Source organism: Ranitomeya variabilis, chromosome 2, assembly GCF_051348905.1.
Source record: "Ranitomeya variabilis isolate aRanVar5 chromosome 2, aRanVar5.hap1, whole genome shotgun sequence".
In the NCBI taxonomy this organism is placed as follows: Eukaryota; Metazoa; Chordata; class Amphibia; order Anura; family Dendrobatidae; genus Ranitomeya; species Ranitomeya variabilis.
Window position 1 is genome coordinate 1,022,723,444 of NC_135233.1, and position 22,548 is coordinate 1,022,745,991.

Here is a 22,548-nt window from a genome sequence, read left to right on the forward strand (position 1 = left end):
TATGATACGCCCCATTGTCCTCTACATAGTATAATATGCCCCATAGTCCTTCACATAATATAATGCACCCCTTGTCCTCCATACTATATAATGTAGAAAAAAGCACCACTGTAATAATGCACACCACGTCATATGTACACAAAATACAAAAGAGGCTTTTATTGATACAACACACATGGGTTAAAACATAACTAAAAATGCAACACAGCAGAGAACCTGGTCCATTAGAAATGAAATCCACATAACAATTCATGCATAATAAAATACCTAAACATGGCCTATACAACTACTGGCTCATGGGACTGCTAATCTGAACTTTATAACCCATCACACAAGTATGACTCTAACAGAGAAATATATATATCCTACAAAAGGAGGAATAGAGCACGAACATTCCCAGGGCTGAAAAGCCCCTGGCCGGGAAACGTCTGTGAATTAACACAAAGGCCCATACAGCAGAAACCCTAGAGATCAGAAAAGAGTATAGATTACCCGTTTGTAGATATTGGCAGGGGCAGGTCACCCCATACACAAAGTGTACGGACCCGGGAACAAGGCCCCACGCGTATCGCCCTCCAGAGAGGGCTTCGTCAGGGGAAGTGTGGTGTACCTGTTGGCCTCTGTTTAAATAGGCCACTGTAGATGAGCCTGCTAGCAGGACGAGTAACGAGCTGCTAATGTTAACCCCTTCACCCCCGGAGCTTTTTCCGTTTTTCCGTTTTCGTTTTCCGCTCCCCTCCTTCCCAGAGCCATAACTTTTTTATTTTTCTGTCAATTTGGCCATGTGAGGGCTTATTTTTTGCGGGACGAGTTGTACTTTTGAACGACATCATTGGTTTTACCATGTTGTGTACTAGAAAACGGGAAAAAAATTCCAAGTGCAGTGAAATTGCAAAAAAAGTGCAATCCCACACTTGTTTTTTGCTTGCCTATTTTGCTAGGTTCACTAAATGCTAAAACTGACCTGCCATTATGATTCTCCAGTTCACTACGAGTTCACAGACACCTAACATGACTAGGTTCTTTTTTACCTAAGTGGTGAAAAAAAATTCCAAACTTTGCAAAAAAATAAATAAATAAAATTGCGCCATTTTCCGATACCCGTAGCGTCTCCATTTTTCGTGATCTGGGGTCGGTTGAGGGCTTATTTTTTGCGTGCCGAGCTGGCATTTTTAATGATAGCATTTTGGTGCAGATACGTTCTTTTGATCGCCCGTTATTGCATTTTAATGCAATGTCGTGGCGACCAAAAAAACGTAAATCTGGCGTTTCGATTTTTTTTTTCATTACGCCGTTTAGCGATCAGGTTAATGCTTTTTTTTTATTGATAGATCGGGCGATTCTGAACGCGGCGATACCAAATATGTGTAGGTTGGGTTTTTTTTTTATTGATTTATTTTGATTGGGGCGAAAGGGGGGTGATTTAAACTTTTATATTTTTTTTATTTTTTTCACATTTTTTTTTACTTTTTTTTTTAACTTTTACCATGCTTCTATAGCCTCCATGGGAGGCTAGAAGCAGGCACAGCCCGATCGGCTCTGCTACATAACAGCGATCATCAGATCGCTGTTATGTAGCTAAAATGCAGGTGTGCTGTGAGCGCCGACCACAGGGGGGCGCTCACAGCCACCGGCGATCAGTAACCATAGAGGTCTCCAGGACCTCTATGGTTACAATGTACAAGCATCGCCGACCTCCGATCATGTGACGGGGGTCGGCGATGCGCTCATATCCGGCCGCACGGCCGGATGCGGTAGTTAAATGCCGCTGTCTGAGTTTGACAGCGGCATTTAACTAGTTAATAGCGGCGGGTGATCGCGATTTCACCCGCCGCTATTGCGCGCACATGTCAGCTGTAAAAAACAGCTGACATGTCGCGACTTTGATGTGCGCTCACCGCCGGAGCGCACATCAAAGCGGGGGTCCCGACATGTGACGTACTATTCCGTCACATGTCGGGAAGGGGTTAAAAATAATAAAAAAAATTAAAAATAGTTATATACTCACCATCCGTCGGCCCCTCGGATCCAGAACAGACCTTTCCCGCTCTTCGCGACGCTCCGGTGACCGCTCCATGCATTGCGATCTCGCGAGATGATGACGTAGCGGTCTTGCGAGACCGCTACGTCATCATCTTGCGACACCGCAATGCACTCTTGGGACCGGAGCGCGTGAGGAGCATCGGTAAACGCTTCGCCTGGATCCGGGGGCCAACGGAAGGTGAGTATATAACTATTTTTTATTTTAATTCTTTTTTTAACAGGGATATGATGCCCACATTGCTATATACTACGTGGGCTGTGCAATATACTACGTGGGCTGTGCAATATACTACGTGGGCTGTACTATATACTACGTGGGCTGTGCAATATACTACGTGGGCTGTGCAATATACTATGTGGGCTGTGCAATATACTACGTGGCTGTGCAATATACTACGCGGCTGTGCAATATACTACGTGGCTGTGCAATATACTACATGGCTGTGCTATATACTACGTGGGCTGTGCTATATACTACGTGGGCTGTGTTATACACTACGTGGGCTGTTATATACTACGTGGCCTGTGTTATACACTACATGGGCTGTGTTATACACTACATGGGCTGTGTTATACACTACATGTGCTGTGTTACATACTGCGTGCGTGGGCTGTTATATACTACGTGAGCTGTGTTATATGCTATGTGGGCTATTATACACCCCATGGGCTGTGCTATATACTACGTGGTTGTGCTATATACTCCATGGGCTGTGCTATATACTCAGTGGGCTGTGCTATATACTACGTGGCTGTGGTATATACTACGTGGCTGTGCAATATACTACGTGGCTGTGCTATGTACTACGTGGCTGTGCTATTTACTACGTGGGCTGTTATATACTACGTGGCTGTGCTATATACTACGTGGCTGGCCGTGAACAATCAGCGACAGGCGCAGTCCGGCCGCGAATAGGTGCGGGATTTGAACCATGCTTCGCTAATTGGTCACGGCCGGCCGAATCCTGTGTATTCAATGTATTATTCTAAAATCTTCATAAATAAACTACATACATATTCTAGAATACCCGACACGTTAGAATCTGGCTACCATTTAGTCCCTCTATATACATTAACACACTCCCCATAGTCCTCCATATAGTATAACACACTCCTCATAGTCCTCCCTATAGTAAAATATACTCCCCATAGTCCAATACACTCCCCATAGTCCTCCATATAGTACAATATGTGCCCCATATCCTCCCTTTAGTATAATACACTCCCCTCAAAATAGTATAATGCATCCCATAGTCCTCCATATTGTATAATACATCCCCCATAGTCCTCTATGTAGTACAATGCACTCCTCATAGTATAATGCACCCCATAGTCCTTCATATAGTATAATGCATTCCCCATAGTCCTAGATACAATATAATGCAGGTCCCATATAGTGTATATATGGTAATGCACTCCCCATAGTCCTTTATAGAGTGTAATACAGCCCCCATATAGTATAATGCAGTCTCCATATAGTACATATAGTATAATGCACCCCATAGTCCTCAATAGAGTAAAATGCAGCCGCCCCATAGAGTATAATGCAGCCCCCTCAGAGCATAATGCAGCCCCCCTCTGAGCATAATGCAGCCACTTCAGAGTATCGGCAGAGCGCGTCATTCTGACCGGATGTGGAAATACAGGGCGCGATTTTAAAAAGGACAAACTTACTGCGCACATGTATGGCAGCGTCGGCTGGACGCTAGGTGTGTGATGACCCCCAACGCTATCCCCTGATGAGAAACTATCGAAACGCGTCGGGAAAGGAGGGGAAGAGGTCCACGGCCATGAGCAGAGCTGAAAGGGTCTGATTGAGACAGCTCCGGGTGAGACCGTTCTATGTTATTTTTCCAGCCATGTTATTGGATACAAATTTACGCTACGCAGTATAATCAGTCTGTGGGCTGGTTGCCACTAGACTGTATAATATAGTATCCATTGCATTGTCCCGAATCTAAAGTTCCCATAATAGGGTCTTTTGAGTGTCTCTGGGGTTAAGAACCCTACAGAGGTTTAGTAGTTTTGGGAGTGCATACTAGTGCTGATAAGTACATTATATTGGCTGGGTTGTTGTTCTTTTTGTGAACCTGAGTAGTCCCAGCAATAGTCGTTGTACTTTGGTGGTTAGTAGGCTATTACCTAGAGGTGTTAACCAAGCACTTTATCTAGAGCGCCACCAATGTTTTGTTTGTTTGTCTGTTCCAGTGTTGCACCTTATCTTTGTGAAGCATTTTAACTATATCCAGTAAAAGTTATATTTTAATCCTTTATATAATTTATAAAGTGCAATTGGGTACACGTGGGGGTAATCCCAAACGTGTTTTGGCGCAGCTTGAATGTCATTGGATGGTCTCTCTGAACACAATGTCTCCCCATGGTTTGAATGAGAAGTTGTCGTTCGCTCCATTTCTGTAGTTCTATTTGGCTACTACACTTGCTTCCTTTTTTGTATAGTATGTCTTTTGTGTGCATTTTTTGGTTTTTAACTAATTATATATATATTTTTTCCTTGTTAATAGTGCCTCTGTATACGGGATTGCCTTTGCTTCCCTATATGTAATCCATTATTACAAAGTGGAAATACTCACCTGGAACGCACTTACGTTATGGAAACGGTGATGACATCATTATGCTGGATCAATAGATGGGAACCAGTGGAATATGTATTATATTCATCTTTCTTATGTGCTGTGATGAATGTATAACCATTGGGACTTTGAACAGCCTTTTGTACCCAGCACTTTATGGACATTCCAAGATCCCCCGGTTTCATCACTGTACCATCAGTACAGCAGGCACTCTCCATTTTTATTTTATTGGTTTTTATGTCATTCAATTGTTGTTTGTGCCCACTCTTTCATTCATGCATACTGTACTAAGTATTGTGTACCTGACATGTGTGTATTCTATCTTGTAGTAGCGCATACGGTCGCTTAGCTACCGTTATGCGTCTGTGCGCCGCCAGACGCGCATGTGCCGTGGTGTCCTGGGCACGCCGGCATCTCCGAAGTCATCCTGAAGGCTTCGGTGCGGGCCAGTGACGTCACAGGAAGTTCTTCCTTTGACCCGCACCGGAAGCCGGACGTACGGAAGAGCTGCGCGGCGGCCCTGGTCTCACTCCACATGCGCTCACAGGTGCAGCGCTCAGTAAGTACTATAAATAACTCTAACATGTCTGGTTGATCCACACTGCCCCCCGAAGAAGTCCGCAACGCGAAACGCGCGTCGGGGCATGCTGTATGCATAGTGTGCTCTCACCCTCTGATATGGGTAAGTTTTGTCTCTAACCGCTGCTGTCCTGCACAACTGCACTTTAGCATGAGCACTTTCTCTAGGACGGCAATAGGACTATTCCATTTATTGATGAATGGCCAGATGCTTTTATAGATTCAGGTTTCTGCACTGGACCTGTAAGATATTATTTATGGTGGATTTCTGGTCTTGCGGTTCACTACTATGGGTACAGGACTAACACATTAGTAGGTTTTAATCTTTTCCTGACCCATTTTTCAGGGGTGATTCCTTGTAGCCATTGTGCATACTGTTTTTTGCTCTTTCATCCCCTTCCAGACACTCGTCCATAAAAATGTATTTGTATATATATTGTGCCTGTATGTGTTCCTTTGTTCTTTTGTATTTTATGTTTATGTTGAACTTAATAAAATTTATATGCAATCAGATTTGTGGTTGGCCCCGTGTAGTTATATGAGTCCTGAACTCCTCTCTCCCGTGTAGGTATTACAGATTTACGCTACGCAGTATAATCAGTCTGTGGGCTGGTTGCCACTAGACTGTATAATATAGTATCCATTGCATTATCCTGAATCTAAAGTTCCCATAATAGGGTCTTTTGAGTGTCTCTGGGGTTAAGAACCCTACAGAGGTTTAGTAGTTTTGGGAGTGCATACTAGTGCTGATAAGTACATTATATTGGCTGGGTTGTTGTTCTTTTTGTGAACCTGAGTAGTCCCAGCAATAGTCGTTGTACTTTGGTGGTTAGTAGGCTATTACCTAGAGGTGTTAACCAAGCACTTTATCTAGTGTTGCACCTTATCTTTGTGAAGCATTTTAACTATATCCAGTAAAAGTTATATTTTAATCCTTTATATAATTTATTTGAATTTTTTCGGGGATTATACCACAGCTGATTCCGAATCAACCTCTGTTGTAAACTGAAACACTTGTTACAGAGATGAGGAGGAAATGGAAAAATTGTCTGATTAGTGGGGCAGGAAATTGATTTCACTGATAAGATACATTAGAAAGTTCCTTGAAATTGCCTGTTCTTTATGCAAAGTATATTGAAACTACAGTATATTGAAAGCACAGTTCCTTTTAAAATGGCATAAATCAATTTCCTCTATAGTGGGTAATGTCTTTCTGACCACCTGCTGGCAATCAGGAACTCTATACTACCCAATTTTTAAGAAGGACCCTGTAAGCTGTCACTCAAGGATGGTGATTCACTTATAAAAAAATAAAAAGGCTGCCACAATTTTTACTGTTTTATATCAGCTTTCTCCACTTCTAAAAACTTCCAGAACCACTTATGCGCATATGTGCAAATTATTTCAACAAATCTATAAGTAATTCTAACTAATGAAACTTTAGACAAAGCCCCTCAAACACATGGGATAGCTGTTGGCCGGACCATACTTCAGCTCATTATTTGGCCAGAAACTACTTTATTTTGCCCAATGCTACCTTACATAACGGCTTGCTCTGCTGAGCGCTCTTGTATTCTCTACGACAGAGCGGCTGCCAGATAACTCTTGTGGTGGTTTATCTCAAAGTGAAGAAAAGGATCGGCAGTCTGAAAACTTCCCAGCAATCCTATGTTGAGGGACAGATTAGACTATGGTCGAAATCAGTGATATTGGGTTTGGCTAATGTCAGGTTAATTTGTATTTAGACTAGTAGACTTTAGATAGTAGACTCTTTCAAAGGGCATATGGACATTATTAGGGCTATTATGTCATAAAATGGCTGACCCTTTTATTAGCAAGTCTAGTGTAACACTAACAAAGGTGGATCTCTTTTGATAGACCATGCCAAGGCCAAGCTATGTGCCTGCTTAACCCTTCTAACAGTCAAACACCATACCTGTTAAATGCTTTAGAAACTTCTCTTTCATCCGAAGGTCTCTGGGAACTATTTCTGCCGGAACATAAATAAAATATATATTAGATTTGCTGAGAACGGTTCAATTGTTCTACAGAGAGATGAATGTACATGTGAAGACGTGACCTCCTGATTGACAAATTAAAGTGGTGAATAGTAGATTGTGCCAAAGTACATAAGACATGGAAACCCAGGATTCCAGACGGTTAAGCCGGCCTGGCTGTCGTGACTCTTCTAAATACAATCCTTTCATAATGTGTTTACTACACCCTCTTGTAACTCCTGCCGGTAAGCCCAACGATTAAAGAGTCAGCTCAGTGGTATAAACAGAAGCCATACTATGCCTGGTATACATTGCACAGCCATGTTTCTATTAGTGCTGCGGAGTGTAAAATCATAATAAATAGGCAGAGTCCACCACTGTGACTGTACAACTCAGTGGAGACATTGAAAGAAAAACAGCACAAATGAAGAACTGTTAAAGAAAGGAACATAGACCCACCTAACCAACCAATAACCAACCACCAACCTATTACCCAAATGACCAGCCACGCTACAATAATTCACAAACCCACCAACCTACAGTTTTCTTGGTGCAAAGGTGTTAAGATACCCATACACAGCGTAACTTAAAGGGCCACTGTCACCCCCTCCAGCCGTTATAAACTAAAAGAGCCACCTTGTGCAGCAGTAATGCTGCAGTCTAACAAGGTGGCTCTTTTAGTTTTTGTTTCTGTTATTCCCACAATAAATGTATTTATAATTTCGCTGAAATACCTCTCTTTGTACCTGGAGGCGGGTCTGAAGCCTCCTCTTAGAAGCGCCCAACTGCCGTCAGTCATCTCTTGTGTAGATTTTCGCCGCCCCCTCAGCCCTGTTATTGTGTGAATTCCGGCGCCTGCGCTCTGCTCTTCTGCCTTGCGCAGGCGCATAGAGCATTTGCCGTCCTAGCGCTGGTGCCGGGTTCCATTCTGCGCCTGTGCGGGCAGTGCGGCCACCCTGTTACTGAATCCCCGCCCCGCACTGTGTTATGCATTATGCACAGTGCGGGGCTGGGATTCCTGGGCATGCGCACTGCGCTTGTCAGATGCTCCACAGGTCCCCCGCCTTCCAGCGTTGTTCTGTGCGGCTGTTCCAAACGCCGGCAAGGATACCTGTATATTCCGGCAACGCTGAAAGGCGGGGGACCTGCGGAGCGTATGACAAGCGCAGTGCGCATGCCCAGGAATCCCAGCCCCGCACTGTGCATAATGCATAACACAGTGCGGGGCGGGGATTCAGTAACAGGCTGGCCGCACTGCCCGCACAGGCACAGAACGGAACCCGGCACCAGCGCTAGGACGGCAAATGCTCTATGCGGCTGCGCAAGGCAGAAGAGCAGAGCGCAGGCGCCGGAATTCACACAATAACAGCGCTGAGGGGGCGGCGAAAATCTACACAAGAGATGACTGACGGCAGTTGGGCGCTTCTAAGAGGAGGCTTCAGACCCGCCTCCAGGTACAAAGAGAGGTATTTCAGTGAAATTATAAATACATTTATTGTGGGAATAACAGAAACAAAAACTAAAAGAGCCACCTTGTTAGACTGCAGCATTACTGCTGCACAAGGTGGCTCTTTTAGTTTATAACGGCTGGAGGGGGTGACAGTGGCCCTTTAAGGTATATTATTGATTTCTTTGGGTTTTATTCATCTTTGTGCCTATAAACTTATGCCTACTGCGGTGGATTTCTATCACAGTTCCATTATGTGGCCCTACTTGCAAACCCTGTGGGTTGCTTCTATCTAAAGCACTGGCACTTTTTGTTTCTGTCACGGAGTGCAACCTTGTGGCTTTAGAAGGATGTTGAAGGATATTTAGTAACTTATCACATATTTTCTGTACCTAAGGTTCTGGATATTGGTATATGTGCAATAGTTTGTACCTACTGGATGGAAATTTCTTATTTATCGTAAATGTTGATCATGTACACAAGTTTTTATGACAACCTTCCAGTCTATTGGTTTATACTTTACCCGTAAGCACAAGCACTTTACATTTTTCATTACCATTTTTGTATAAATGTGTAAACCCTTGTCCAAAAAGGATGGCTCTGTTGTAGGTTTAAAAACCCACCTATATATATGTATCCTTCAAAATATAACCTTGCTGCTATGTATATCCTTTAATGAGTCCTTACAGCTTGTACCAATTCCTGATTTTTATCTGGTAACATTTTTAATCTATACTGTATATCAGTAAAATATATTTATTTTAATTAATTAATTTTGTCACTTCTAATTGTTGCCTTTATATACCCTATATAGGAGTTGGGGCAAACAATCTTTTGTGGTAGTCTCATCATCCTACACCTGCCGTCACTAATAGCAGCGAAAGCAGGCTATAAATGGAGACTAGAGATAAGAGAACTTGTTCGGACAATGTTCACCAGTCTCAAATTCGGCATGAACATTGCACATTTGGATTCGTGTTCGGATTCTCGAGCATTTTTTATCAAAATTGGCAAAATTTGGCCACAGCTTTGTAAATCATCGAGTTTCCACTAATGCTTTTGTTTTAAGGCTTTGGCTAGGATAGTGGTGTTGTATGATGAGTGAGGGGGGGGAGGTGTTTTGATGAGGAGAGGGGGTGGGGAGATGTCAGAATAGCCGCGGACTGTATTTTTTTCTTATTAACTTAATATGTGGAGATTACAGCAGTCAATCAGGGCACAAAAACCATCGACAACATCCAGACACAAGGGCTTCTTTCATTGGCTGCAAAGTCACATGTCCCTCTCCATATAAAAAGCAAACATGTTGTTTTTGTGCCATTTTGTCAGTGTAACAGCGTGGAGAGGCTGTAGCTAGGCGGTTTATTGTCAGCTACTTAAGCTAGATAGGATCTTGTGTTAAATCGACCTTCCAGAATCTAAATCATTTGTGCTAATAGTGTGATGCAGCCAGGAGTCTCCATTTTAGAATCTAAATCTCTTGTGCAAATTGTGTGGTCCAGCCAGCAGTAAACATTTCCGCATCTAAAGCCTTTGTGCTAATTGTGTGGTCCAGCCACACTATCTCAGCAAATAAATACTGAGTGTTAATTTACTGACAGGTGACTGACAGGTGTGGGCCTAGGGTTGCGAAACAGCTGGTTAAAAGAGGGGAAGGGTACATCCAATACGAGTGGTAAAAAGCGAGGTTGTGATGGAAGGGGGAATAGGCTTGGTGTTTGAAGTGTACGTGGGTTAGGTGGTAATGTTACTGAAAGCTCAACTGAACAAACACCAGCTCGTCCTACCCCAAGACAACTGACAAGATCTGTTACAGGATGGGCTACTCGACTCCTTTCTTTGGCAGTTGCACAGCAATACGCCTTGTAGATGAGGGCCAGAAAGAGCATGTGCTCCAGTGGGTGGCAAGTGCTGCATCAAATGGCCTCTCCTCCTCTTCCTCCACCTTAACATCACACACAGTACAGTCCTCAGAGGTGGCACCCCAATTACCCATTTTCCCCCTGCGTCACAACTCTCCAACCACCCAACTGACCCAAAGTACAATATTTTTTTGAAATGTGGAGACTCCAAGTTGGGTTGCTATCTAGTGGGTTGCCTGTAGTGGAAGGCGTGTCAGAGCCCCATTATGCTTTTTCTACTCCTGGGAAATCAATGCCACTTTATTGGTGTCTGTCCCTAGTTTTTGGAAACGTTTGGACTCCAAGTTGGGTCTCCTTCATGTGTGTTGCCTGTAGAAGTAAGGCTCCCAGACCAGCAGTCCTGAACTTAGTTTCAGTCAATTACCTATGTTTAGTGTTGAGCGATACCGTCCGATACTTGAAAGTATCGGTATCGGAAAGTATCGGCCGATACCGGCAAAGTATCGGATCTAATCCGATACCGATACCCGATACCAATACAAGTCAATGGGACTCAAGTATCGGACGGTATCCTGTATGGTTCCCAGGGTCTGAAGGAGAGGAAACTCTCCTTCAGGCCCTGGGATCCATACTAATGTGTAAAATAAAGAATTAAAATAAAAAATATTGCTATACTCACCTCTCCGACGCAGGCTGGACCTTACCGAGGGAACCGGCAGCGTTCTTTGCTTAAAATGCGCGCTTTTACTTCCTTCCGTGACGTCACGGCTTGTGATTGGTCGCGTGCCGCCCATGTGGCCGCGACGCGACCAATCACAGCAAGCCGTGATGTAATTTTCAGGTCCTCAATGCCTAATTCTAAGCATTCAGGAATTTAAAATTACGTTCCGGCTTGTGATTGGTTGCGTCGTGGTCACATGGGCGACGCGACCAATCACAAGCCATGACGTCACGGGAGGCAGGAGACGCGCGCATTTTTAAAATTACGTCACGGCTTGTGATTGGTTGCGTGCCGCCCATGTGACCGCGACGCGACCAATCACAGCAAGCCGTGACGTAATTTCAGGTCCTGATGCCTATTTCTGCATTGAGGACCTGAAATTACGTCACGGCTTGCTGTGATTGGTCGCGTCGCGGTCACATGGGCGGCACGCAACCAATCACAAGCCGTGATGTAATTTTAAAAATGCGTGCGTCTCCTGCCTCCCGTGACGTCACGGCTTGTGATTGGTCGCGTCGCCCATGTGACCGCGACGCGACCAATCACAAGCCGGAACGTAATTTTAAATTCCTGAATGCCTAGAATTAGGCATTGAGGACCTGAAAATTACATCACGGCTTGCTGTGATTGGTCGCGTCGCGGCCACATGGGCGGCACGCGACCAATCACAAGCCGTGACGTCACGGAAGGAAGTAAAAGCGCGCTTTTTAAGCAAAGAACGCTGCCGGTTCCCTCGGTGAGGTCCAGGCTGCGTCGGAGAGGTGAGTATAGCAATATTTTTTATTTTAATTCTTAATTTTACACATTAATGTTGTTTCGATACCGATACCCGATACCACAAAAGTATCGGATCTCGGTATCGGAATTCCGATACCCGCAAGTATCGGCCGATACCCGATACTTGCGGTATCGGAATGCTCAACACTACCTATGTTACTATGCTTAATTTTTTGACCAGTAATGGTCTACAAAAATGATGTTTGTGCCACATGAGCGTGGCTGAGGAGAAAAGCAGTTTGAGCTGTTGCATGATGTTTCAGGGCTCTCAGCACTGCAGGCCTACACCGCTCCATCACCCACCTCTTAATTTGAACTTAAATTCAAAGCTGTAAATGCTGGCCCAGATTCTGGCTCATGAATGGCCCATGCCTGACTGCTGCTATGCTATTATACATTTCTACTGTAGGTCAATTTATGCCACTTTTCCTGGTGTGTGCAACTTATTTTTGGAAATGTTTGGACTCCCAAGTTGGGTCTCCTTCATGTGTGTTGCCTGAATCTAGCGTGTCTCTCGAGCAGCAAGCCTACACATGTCACTCATCCACCTGTTACTGATCAATGTTTATGCTAGAAGTTATGGTCCAAGCCCTGTCCCATGCATCCATGCTGCGCAATTATACTATTTGTACTCTGTGTCAATTGATGCCACTTTTCCTGGTGTCTGCGCCTAATGTGAGCTGTTTTTTCAGCTTTTTGGCCCTTCTGAAGTTGATGTCTATGCGTTTGGTTTTGCCTCCCTTTTAATTCAATGGGGTTCAGATATGTTCGACGAGCATCAGGAGGTTTGACAATTTGAACCGAACCGAACCTTCAAAGTTCCTAGTTGGGACCTCTCTATTTTTGATAACCAGCAGGTTCACCCATTTCTAATCATATGTATTCACCCCTTTTCTTATGAAGCCCCTTAAAAATTTCTGGTGCTAGCAATTACTTTCATAAGTCACATGTTTAGTGAAAGGAAGTCCACCTGTGTGTAATCTAAATGTCACATGGTCTGTCAGTATATAAACACCTTTTCTGAATGGCCACGGAGGCTGCAACACCATTAAGCAAGAGGCACCACTAACAAAACAACACCATAACCTCCAGACAAGTTAGGGACAAAGTTATTGAGAAGTACAAGTCAGGGTTGGGTTATAAAAAAATCCCAATCTCTTATGTTCTCCCGAAGCACCATCAAATCAATTATCATCAAATGGAAAGAACATGGTACAATAACAAACCTGCCAAGAGAGGGCTGCCCACCAAAATTCTCAGCCCATGCTGGAAGGGTATCAGAGGGGCAGCACAGTGAGCAAAGGTAACCCAGAAAGAGCTGCAGAGTTCCCAAGCAGAGACTGGTATATCTCTCCATACAACAACAATAAACCGTATACTCCATAGAGGTGGCCTTTATAGAAGACAGGACAGAAAAAAGCCTTTACTTAAACACAAAAATTGTATGGCTTATTTTTGCCAAAAAACATGTGGGAGGCTCCTCAAATGTATGGAGGAAGGCGATGTGATCTGATGAGACCAAAATTGAACTTTTTGACAACCAAGTTAAATGCTATGTCTGGCACCAAACCAACACAGCTCATCACGCCAAGAACACCATTCCCACAGTGAAACATGGTGGTGGCAGCATCATGATCTGGGAATGTTTTTCGGCAGCAGGGACAGGGAAAAAAGTCATAGTCAAGGGGAAGATGGATGGTGGGAAATGCAGGGATATTCTTGAGCAAAACTTGTTTCAGTCTGTCAGTGATTTGACACTGGGATGAAGATTCATCTTCCAACAATACATTGACTCAAAGCATGCTGCCAAAGCAACACTACAGTGGTTTAAGGGGAAATGTATAAATGTTATGGAGTGGCCTACTCAAAGCCTAGACCTTATTCTAATTGAGAATCTGTGGTCAGACTTGAAGATTGGAAGCCATATGACTTGAAGAAGCTGGAGCAGTTTTGCTCTGAGGAATGGGCAAAAATCCCACTGACAAGATGTGGAAAGCTCATTGAGGCTTATCCAAAGCGACTTGCAGCTGTAACTGCAGCAAAGGGAGGCTATACAAAGTACTGACTTTAGGAGGTGAATCGTTATGCACATTGAAGTTTTCAATTATTTTGTCCTATTTGTTGTTGTTGTTTGCTTCACAATAAAAACAAAACCAAATGTTCACAGTTGTATGCAGGTTGTTTACATGAACTGATGAAAACCCTCAAAAAACAGTGAAATTAAAGGTTGTGAAGTAGCAAGACAGAAAAATGCCAAGGGGTGAATATTTTTGCAAGCTACTGTAAGTCTACTGGTCCACAAGACATAAGCTATGTTACACTCCATAACACACACTGTCATGTTCCATCTCATTATGGGATGTTCTGGGTAATAACACTCTTGGGTTTATCATTTAGTCTCAAAAATAGACAATAAAACATGTATTGTGTAGCTTAGACTGGTGACCTACTAACACTGATTAAATTAATTCCCTTATCTATATATATAATTGTCTAAGGTCCACTTCCATCTGTTTGTCTGTCTGTCTGTCACGGAAATCCCGCGTCGCTGATTTGTCGCAGCCGGCTGGGTGCAACCAATCAGTGACAGGCACAGTAACAGGTGGCAACCAATCAGTGACAGGTAACGCAGTCCTTTAACGCTGCCATTAACCCTGTAAGTGTGACCAACTTTTTACTATTGATGCTGCCTATGCAGCATCAATAGTAAAAACATATAATGTTAAAAATAATTTTTAAAAAAATCATTATATTCTCACCTTCTGGCGTCTGCGGCAGCCTTTCCCACTCCTCGCGATGATCCCGTCCCAAGAATGCATTGCGGCAATGACCCCAGATGACGTAGCGGTCTCGAGAGACTGCTATATCATCACAGGTTATTGCCGCAAGGCATTACTGGAAACGGAGCGTCGCGAGGAGCATCGCTAAAGGCCTGGGCTGGATCCGGGGGCCTCCGGAAGGTGAGTATATAACTATTTTTTATTTTAATTCTTTTTTTAACAGGGATATGGTGCCCACATTGCTATATACTACGTGGGCTGTGTTATATACTACATGGGCTGTGTTATATACTGCGTGGGCTGTGTTATATACTGCGCCCGGCCGGCCGCGAACAATCAGCGACAGACGCAGTCCGGCCACGAGTTGGCGCGGGATTTGAACCACGCTTCGCTAATTGGTCGCGCCCGGCCAGCCGAATCCTGAGTATTCATTGCATTATTCTGAAATCTTCATAAATAAACAACATACATATTCTAGAATACCCGATGCATTAGAATCGGGCCACTGTCATGATCTCAATGGCAAGAGATCATAGCATAAGCATATATAGGAACTAGCTCTTGGAAGATGGGAACTGAGCTGACCATGAACTAAACCCAACACACAACTAGCAGTGGCCGGGTAGCATGCCTACGTTGATTCTAGATGCCCAGCACCAGCCGGAGGACTAAATAATGCTAGCAGAGGAAAATATTAGTCCTAGCTCACCTCTAGAGAAATACCCCAAAAGGAGACAGAGGCCCCCCACATGTATTGGCGGTGAATTAAGATGAAACAACAAACGTAGTATGAAAATAGGTTTAGCAAATTTGAGGTCCACTTACTACATAGCAGAAGACAGAAAGGACACTTTCATGGTCAGCTAAAAACCCTAATCAAAACACCATCCAGAAATTACTTTAAAACTCTGGCATTAACTCATAACACCAGAGTGGCAATTCCTGTTCACAAGAGCTTTCCAGACACAGTAACGAAACTACAGCTGTGAACTGGAACAAAAATGCAAAAACAAACATGGACAAGAGTCCAACTTATCTAGTAGTTGTCTAGGAGCAGGAACAAGCACAGAGAGGCTTCTGATAACATTGTTGACCGGCAAGAAACTAACAGAGCAGCAAGGTTATATAGCGACTCCCACATCTTGATGGGAACAGGTGAACAGAGAAGATGAAGACACCAGTTCAATTCCACCAGTAGCCACCGGGGGAGCCCAGAATCCAAATTCACAACAGTACCCCCCCCTCAAGGAGGGGGCACCGAACCCTCACCAGAACCACCAGGGCGATCAGGATGGGCCCTATGAAAGGCACGAACCAGATCAGAGGCATGAACATCAGATGCATTCACCCAAGAATTATCCTCCTGGCCGTATCCCTTCCACTTGACCAGATACTGGAGTCTCCGTCTGGAAACACGAGAGTCTAAGATTTTCTCCACAACGTACTCCAACTCACCCTCAACCAACACCGGAGCAGGAGGCTCAACGGAAGGCACAACCGGTACCTCATACCTGCGCAATAATGACCGATGAAAAACGTTATGAATAGAAAAGGATGCAGGGAGGTCCAAACGGAAGGAAACAGGGTTAAGAATCTCCAATATCTTATACGGGCCAATGAACCGAGGCTTAAACTTAGGAGAAGAGACCCTCATAGGGACAAAACGAGAAGACAACCACACCAAATCCCCAACACAAAGCCGAGGACCAACACGACGGTGGCGGTTGGCAAAAAGCTGAGTCTTCTCCTGGGACAACCTCAAATTGTCCACCACCTGCCCCCAGATCTGATGCAATCTCTCCACCACAGCATCCACTCCAGGACAATCCGAAGATTCCACCTGACCAGAGGAAAATCGAGGATGAAACCCCGAATTACAGAAAAACGGGGACACCAAAGTGGCAGAGCTGGCCCGATTATTGAGAGCGAACTCCGCCAATGGCAAAAAAGCAACCCAATCATCCTGGTCAGCAGACACAAAACACCTCAGATATGTCTCCAGGGTCTGATTAATCCGCTCGGTCTGGCCATTCGTCTGAGGATGGAAAGCGGACGAAAAAGATAAATCTATGCCCATCCTAGCACAGAATGCCCGCCAAAATCTAGACACGAATTGGGTCCCTCTGTCAGAAACGATATTCTCAGGAATACCATGCAAACGAACAACATTTTGAAAAAACAGAGGAACCAACTCGGAAGAAGAAGGCAACTTGGGCAGAGGAACCAAATGGACCATCTTAGAGAAACGGTCACACACCACCCAGATGACAGACATCTTCTGAGAAACAGGCAGATCTGAAATAAAATCCATCGAGATGTGCGTCCAAGGCCTCTTAGGAATAGGCAAGGGCAACAACAATCCACTAGCCCGAGAACAACAAGGCTTGGCCCGAGCACAAACGTCACAAGACTGCACAAAGCCTCGCACATCTCGTGACAGGGAAGGCCACCAGAAGGACCTTGCCACCAAATCCCTGGTACCAAAAATGCCAGGATGACCTGCCAACGCAGAAGAATGAACCTCAGAGATGACTCTACTGGTCCAATCATCAGGAACAAACAGTTTATCAGGTGGGCAACGATCAGGTCTATCCGCCTGAAACTCCTGCAAGGCCCGCCGCAGGTCTGGAGAAACGGCTGACAATACCACTCCATCCTTAAGGATACCTGTGGGCTCAGAGTTACCAGGTGAGTCAGGCTCAAAACTCCTAGAAAGGGCATCCGCCTTAACATTCTTAGAACCCGGTAGGTATGACACCACAAAATTAAACCGAGAGAAAAATAATGACCAGCGCGCCTGTCTAGGATTCAGGCGCCTGGCGGTCTCAAGATAAATCAAATTTTTGTGGTCAGTCAATACCACCACCTGATGTCTGGCCCCCTCAAGCCAATGGCGCCACTCCTCAAAAGCCCACTTCATGGCCAAAAGCTCCCGATTCCCAACATCATAATTCCGCTCAGCGGGCGAAAACTTACGGGAAAAGAAGGCACAAGGCCTCATCACGGAGCAGTCAGAACTTTTCTGCGACAACACTGCCCCAGCTCCGATCTCAGAAGCGTCGACCTCAACCTGAAAAGGTAGAGCAACATCAGGCTGACGCAACACAGGGGCAGAGGAAAAACGGCGCTTAAGCTCCCGAAAGGCCTCCACAGCATCAGGGGACCAATCAGCAACATCAGCACCCTTCTTAGTCAAATCGGTCAATGGCTTAGCAATATCCGAAAAACCAGCAATAAATCGACGATAAAAGTTAGCAAAGCCCAAAAATTTCTGAAGACTCTTAAGAGAAGAGGGCTGCGTCCAATCACAAATAGCTTGAACCTTGACAGGATCCATTTCAATGGAAGAGGGGGAAAAAATATATCCCAAAAAGGAAATCCTCTGTACCCCAAAAACACACTTAGAACCCTTCACACACAAAGAATTAGACCGCAAAACCTGAAAAACCCTCCTGACTTGCTGGACATGAGAGTCCCAGTCATCCGAAAAAATCAGAATATCATCCAGATACACAATCATAAATTTATCCAAATAATCGCGAAAAATATCATGCATAAAAGGACTGGAAAACTGACGGAGCATTAGAAAGACCAAAAGGCATCACTAAATACTCAAAGTGGCCCTCGGGCGTATTAAATGCGGTTTTCCACTCATCCCCCTGCCTGATTCGCACCAAATTATACGCCCCACGAAGGTCAATCTTAGAGAACCACTTGGCCCCCTTTATGCGAGCAAACAAATCAGTCAGCAACGGCAATGGGTATTGATATTTAACAGTGATTTTATTCAAAAGCCGATAATCAATACATGGTCTCAAAGAGCCGTCTTTTTTTGACACAAAGAAAAAACCGGCTCCTAAGGGAGATGACGATGGACGAATATGTCCCTTTTCCAAGGACTCCTTTATATATTCACGCATAGCAGCATGTTCAGGCACAGACAGATTAAATAAACGACCCTTTGGGTATTTACTACCCGGGATTAAATCTATGGCACAATCGCACTCTCGGTGCGGAGGTAACGAACCAAGCTTGGATTCTTCAAAGACGTCACGATAGTCAGACAGGAACTCAGGAATTTCAGAGGGAATAGATGATGAAATGGAAACCACAGGTACATCCCCATGAGCCCCCTTACATCCCCAGCTCAACACAGACATAGCTCTCCAGTCGAGGACTGGGTTGTGAGATTGCAGCCAAGGCAATCCTAGCACCAAATCATCATGTAGATTATACAGCACCAGAAAGCGAATAATCTCCTGGTGACCCGGATTAATACGCATAGTTACTTGTGTCCAGTATTGTGGTTTATTATTAGCCAATGGGGTGGAGTCAATCCCCTTCAGAGGAATAGGAGTCTCCAAAGGCTCTAAATCATACCCACAGCGTTTGGCAAAGGACCAATCCATAAGACTCAAAGCGGCGCCAGAGTCGACATAGGCGTCCGTGGTAATAGATGACAAAGAGCAAATCAGGGTCACAGATAGAATAAACTTAGACGGTAAGGTGCAAATGGAAACAGATTTACCAAGTTTTTTAGTGCGCTTAGAGCATGCTGATATAACATGAGTAGAATCACCACAATAGAAACACAACCCATTTTTCCGTCTAAAATTCTGCCGCTCGCTTCGGGACAGAATTCTATCACACTGCATACTCTCTGGCGATTTCTCAGTGGACACCGCCAGATGGTGCACTGGTTTGCGCTCCCGCAAACGCCTATCGATCTGAATAGCCATTGTCATGGACTCATTCAGACCCGCAGGCACAGGGAACCCCACCATAACATCCTTAATGGCATCAGAGAGACCCTCTCTGAAAGTCGCCGCCAGGGCGCACTCATTCCACTGAGTAAGCACAGACCATTTACGGAATCTTTGGCAGTAGATTTCCGCTTCATCTTGCCCCTGAGATAGGGACATCAAAGTTTTTTCTGCCTGAAGCTCCAAATGAGGTTCGTCATAAAGCAACCCCAAGGCCTGAAAAAACGCATCCACATTGAGCAACGCAGGATCCCCTGGTGTCAATGAAAAAGCCCAGTCTTGAGGGTCGCCCCGGAGCAAGGAAATCACAATCCTGACCTGCTGTGCAGGGTCTCCGGCAGAGCGAGATTTCAGGGACAAAAATAATTTGCAATTATTTCGAAAATTCTGAAACCCAGATCTATTCCCCGAGAAAAATTCCGGCAAAGGAATTCTCGGCTCAGATACAGGTGCATGACAAACAAAATCTTGCAAATTTTGCACCTTCGTGGCGAGATTATTCAAACCTGCAGTTACCCTCTGAAGATCCATTACAAACAGGTGGACACAGAGCCATTCAAAGGGGAGAAAAAAAAAAAAAAAATTTCAGCAGACTACTTATTTCTCTCCTTTCTCAGCCAAGGATTTTAACCCTTTAGTGGGCCGGTCAAACTGTCATGATCTCAATGGCAAGAGATCATAGCATAAGCATATATAGGAACTAGCTCTTGGAAGATGGGAACTGAGCTGACCATGAACTAAACCCAACACACAACTAGCAGTGGCCGGGTAGCATGCCTACGTTGATTCTAGATGCCCAGCACCAGCCGGAGGACTAAATAATGCTAGCAGAGGAAAATATTAGTCCTAGCTCACCTCTAGAGAAATACCCCAAAAGGAGACAGAGGCCCCCCACATGTATTGGCGGTGAATTAAGATGAAACAACAAACGTAGTATGAAAATAGGTTTAGCAAATTTGAGGTCCACTTACTACATAGCAGAAGACAGAAAGGACACTTTCATGGTCAGCTAAAAACCCTAATCAAAACACCATCCAGAAATTACTTTAAAACTCTGGCATTAACTCATGACACCAGAGTGGCAATTCTTGTTCACAAGAGCTTTCCAGACACAGTAACGAAACTACAGCTGTGAACTGGAACAAAAATGCAAAAACAAACATGGACAAGAGTCCAACTTATCTAGTAGTTGTCTAGGAGCAGGAACAAGCACAGAGAGGCTTCTGATAACATTGTTGACCGGCAAGAAACTAACAGAGCAGCAAGGTTATATAGCGACTCCCACATCTTGATGGGAACAGGTGAACAGAGAAGATGAAGACACCAGTTCAATTCCACCAGTAGCCACCGGGGGAGCCCAGAATCCAAATTCACAACAGGCCACCATCTAGTGTAATAATATTTTTTGCCTTTTCTAACACATTATTGGGTGAATAATAGCAAAGAAGCATTATCAAGAAATATGGTAAAAATAAATTATAATAGATATTTACATCTAAATAGGTGACAGCATATTGGTTTTATATAATCCAACCCATCCGATACCAACATTGATCCTAAGAATGAAAAAGTCACAGCACTGATTCAGTGTCCCCCTTGACAGTCAGTCCCTACCCGGTTGTGCTCCTCAGCCACCGACTTTTCGGTGAACTGCAGCACAGCAATCAAATGAATGGAGTCATGCTGTAGTTTTCTTCCCACCAAGTGGCCGAAGAGAGCTACTGACCACGGAAAGACAGTGTAGGGGACCACTGCACTGAATCAGTTCTGCGGCCCCTTCACTCTTAGAATCTGTGGAGGAAAGAATCATCATAGACACGGTATGTCCTAGCCTTGTGCCGTCACTTATTGAGAAGTGAATACCCATTTGTACGGGTTCTCCAAGCAGCTGCTCTTAGGTCCTGGCCCAAATGTCCATATGTCATTTAAGATACCTATTTTATTAATATGCATGGCAGGTGATGGCCTAGTACAGATTTTATATTGAGAGCTCAGAGATACTGGTTGCTGGACGTGCCGTATTTCTTTAGGCTGTGTTCACATCACATATTTCCCACACATTAGTGGTTCCATTTGGGTTTCCGTCTGAAGCCATGAAAAACAGGATTCCTGTGTATCCGCTGACAGACTGTTGACTTAATGACACAGATTAAGTCACTTTGTATTGTGTCTGACCTCATTTTCATAAGTGTATGCCTTTTTTATGCAGACACAAAAATGACGTCGACCAAATTTTTTGTGCCCAACTCAAAAATGGGGTCAGACAGAGCGTAAACTGACACCGTGCATTTAAGCAAACATTGAACATCCATATGACTCAGTTCAGTATGTTAGTTCTAAAGTTTTCTAGCATTTACAGAAAACGGTAGAAAAAACTTTCAGGTGTATACTGACAATTTCATTATTAGAAGGACACGTCAGAAGTTTGTTACAATAATAGGTCAGCTGTAGGCACCTGATCACATGAACACAGAAGGCACTGTGCATCCTAATGTTTTTAGTGCAGCCCCCATGCAGATGTATGTTTATCACTGGAAACAAAATGAAAACACTGGGTAGTATGATCCTTTCAGGCTCTGCACATGGCTCGCCCTTGTACATTAGGCTAAAAGAAAAAACACAATTTCATTTTTTCAAGCTCATTATTTATCTGTTTTACTATCTATATCTCTGTGCGTGACTTTAATGTAGAACATATCCATGACGGATCGCTTATTGAAGAGCGTATCCGTGACAGATCACTAATTTTTTACAATTACTTTAATAGGAAAGGAAAATAGCTGTTTTCATGATTCAATTAGATTTTTCTGCAACATTCCCGAATACATTTAAGGGAGGCTGTCTGCAAGTTTTTGCTATGTAATTCGAGAGCCGCATGATATAGGGGCCGAGACCTTGATTCCAGCAATGTATCACTTACTAGACTGTGTGTTGCTGCTTCAATCACTGTTTTATCAGTAGAGATTATCACTACAAGACTAGATGCCT

The 22,548-nt window shown here is 44.2% G+C and overlaps 1 protein-coding gene across 1 annotated transcript in view; it reads right to left on the reverse strand.

Moving 5' to 3' along the window:
- ALKAL2 (ALK and LTK ligand 2) overlaps positions 1 to 22,548 on the reverse strand; it is a 139,692-nt gene that overhangs the window by 89,507 nt on the left and 27,637 nt on the right. The window contains exon 3 of the mRNA XM_077291341.1: positions 7,150 to 7,203. Coding sequence (XP_077147456.1) covers positions 7,150 to 7,203 — 54 coding nt within the window. The remainder of the gene's footprint in view (positions 1 to 7,149; positions 7,204 to 22,548) is intronic.